This window comes from Merops nubicus, unplaced genomic scaffold (genome assembly GCF_000691845.1).
Source record: "Merops nubicus isolate BGI_N331 unplaced genomic scaffold, ASM69184v1 scaffold42380, whole genome shotgun sequence".
Taxonomy (NCBI): domain Eukaryota; kingdom Metazoa; phylum Chordata; class Aves; order Coraciiformes; family Meropidae; genus Merops; species Merops nubicus.
The window spans coordinates 1-1,110 of NW_008584297.1; the positions used below are offsets into that span (position 1 = coordinate 1).

At 65.1% G+C, this 1,110-nt stretch overlaps 1 protein-coding gene across 1 annotated transcript in view; it reads left to right on the top strand.

The window, feature by feature from the left end:
• Positions 1 to 550: 550 nt before the first annotated feature.
• MSL1 (male-specific lethal 1 homolog (Drosophila)) overlaps positions 551 to 1,110 on the top strand; it is a gene marked incomplete at its 3' end in the record, with an annotated part of 834 nt that continues 274 nt past the window's right edge. Inside the window, exon 1 of the mRNA XM_008943689.1 lies at positions 551 to 753. Coding sequence (XP_008941937.1) covers positions 551 to 753 — 203 coding nt within the window. The remainder of the gene's footprint in view (positions 754 to 1,110) is intronic.

Below are 1,110 nucleotides of genomic sequence, written 5' to 3' on the forward strand. Positions count from 1 at the left end.
AGTGGCCATTTTGTGCTGTTGGGATGTCTTGGCCCCTGTCTGCCTGTGTTGTGGGTCAGCTGCCAGGGGTGCGATGCCCGCCACACCCAGAGCTGGTTGCAGACACTGCCCGTGGTCTCCCATCCCACCTCTGGTACTCCTGGTGCCAGCCATGGCACCCCTGGCGTGCCGGGAAGCCTGTGGTGCTGGCTGAGCCCCAGTGGTGATGGCTCAGGGGCTGTTCAGGGGGTCTTGCCGCTTCTGCACCCCAAGCCTTGCCGTGAAGTTGCCAGGTAAATGTTGGGATGGGCACAGTTTGTTACAAGCAGGGCACCGCAGCAGGGTGGGCACCACAGCAGGGTGGGCACTGATCCTGTGCCACATGTGGTGCCCGTGCCACAGTGCTTCCACAAGCTGGTTGTGGGTGCTGCAGGTTGGCTCTTCCCCACAGCGTTTCCCCGACGCCGACGCACCACGCGGGCAGGTGCGCGGGGGGCAGGGGTGCCCGGGGGGCACACCCACGAGGTGAGCCCACCCCCCTGCGTTGCAGCTCCTGGCGCGCATCGAGCGCATGGAAAGGCGGGTGCAGCTGGTGAAGAAGGACAGCGAGCGGGAGAAGCACCGCATCTTCCAGGGCTTCGAGGTGGATGAGAAGCCGGAGGTGGAGGTGTGTGAGAAGCTGCCACTGGAGTGTCCCCAGGACCTGCTGGAGCCCCCCCCGACCCTGCAGCCCAAGCACTTCCCCTACGGCAGGAACGGGAAAGGGCATAAAAGGTATAGGGAGCTGGGGGCTGTGTGAGGGGCCTGTGAGGGTGTGCAGGGGACCTTCCCCATAGCCTTGCTTGCCATGGCACTACCTGGGCCACAGAGGTGCTACCTCAGGCCAGTGACCCTGAGCTACTGGGGGAGACTGCCTGGCACTGGGAGCATAACCCATCGAGCACCAGCTGGAGGGAACCTCCTGAACGCCTGTGTGGGGAGGGGGAGTCCTGAGACACTGGGGAAGCCCCTTTTGCCTCCAGAAAGCTGCCTCTGGCCAGCCCGGGTGTGGGTGTGCCAGCAGGTCCCCGTGGCAGCCCCGGTGCAGGGCGAGGGCTCGTGCACCCAGCTCAGCTCCTTCTTCTCCTGCAG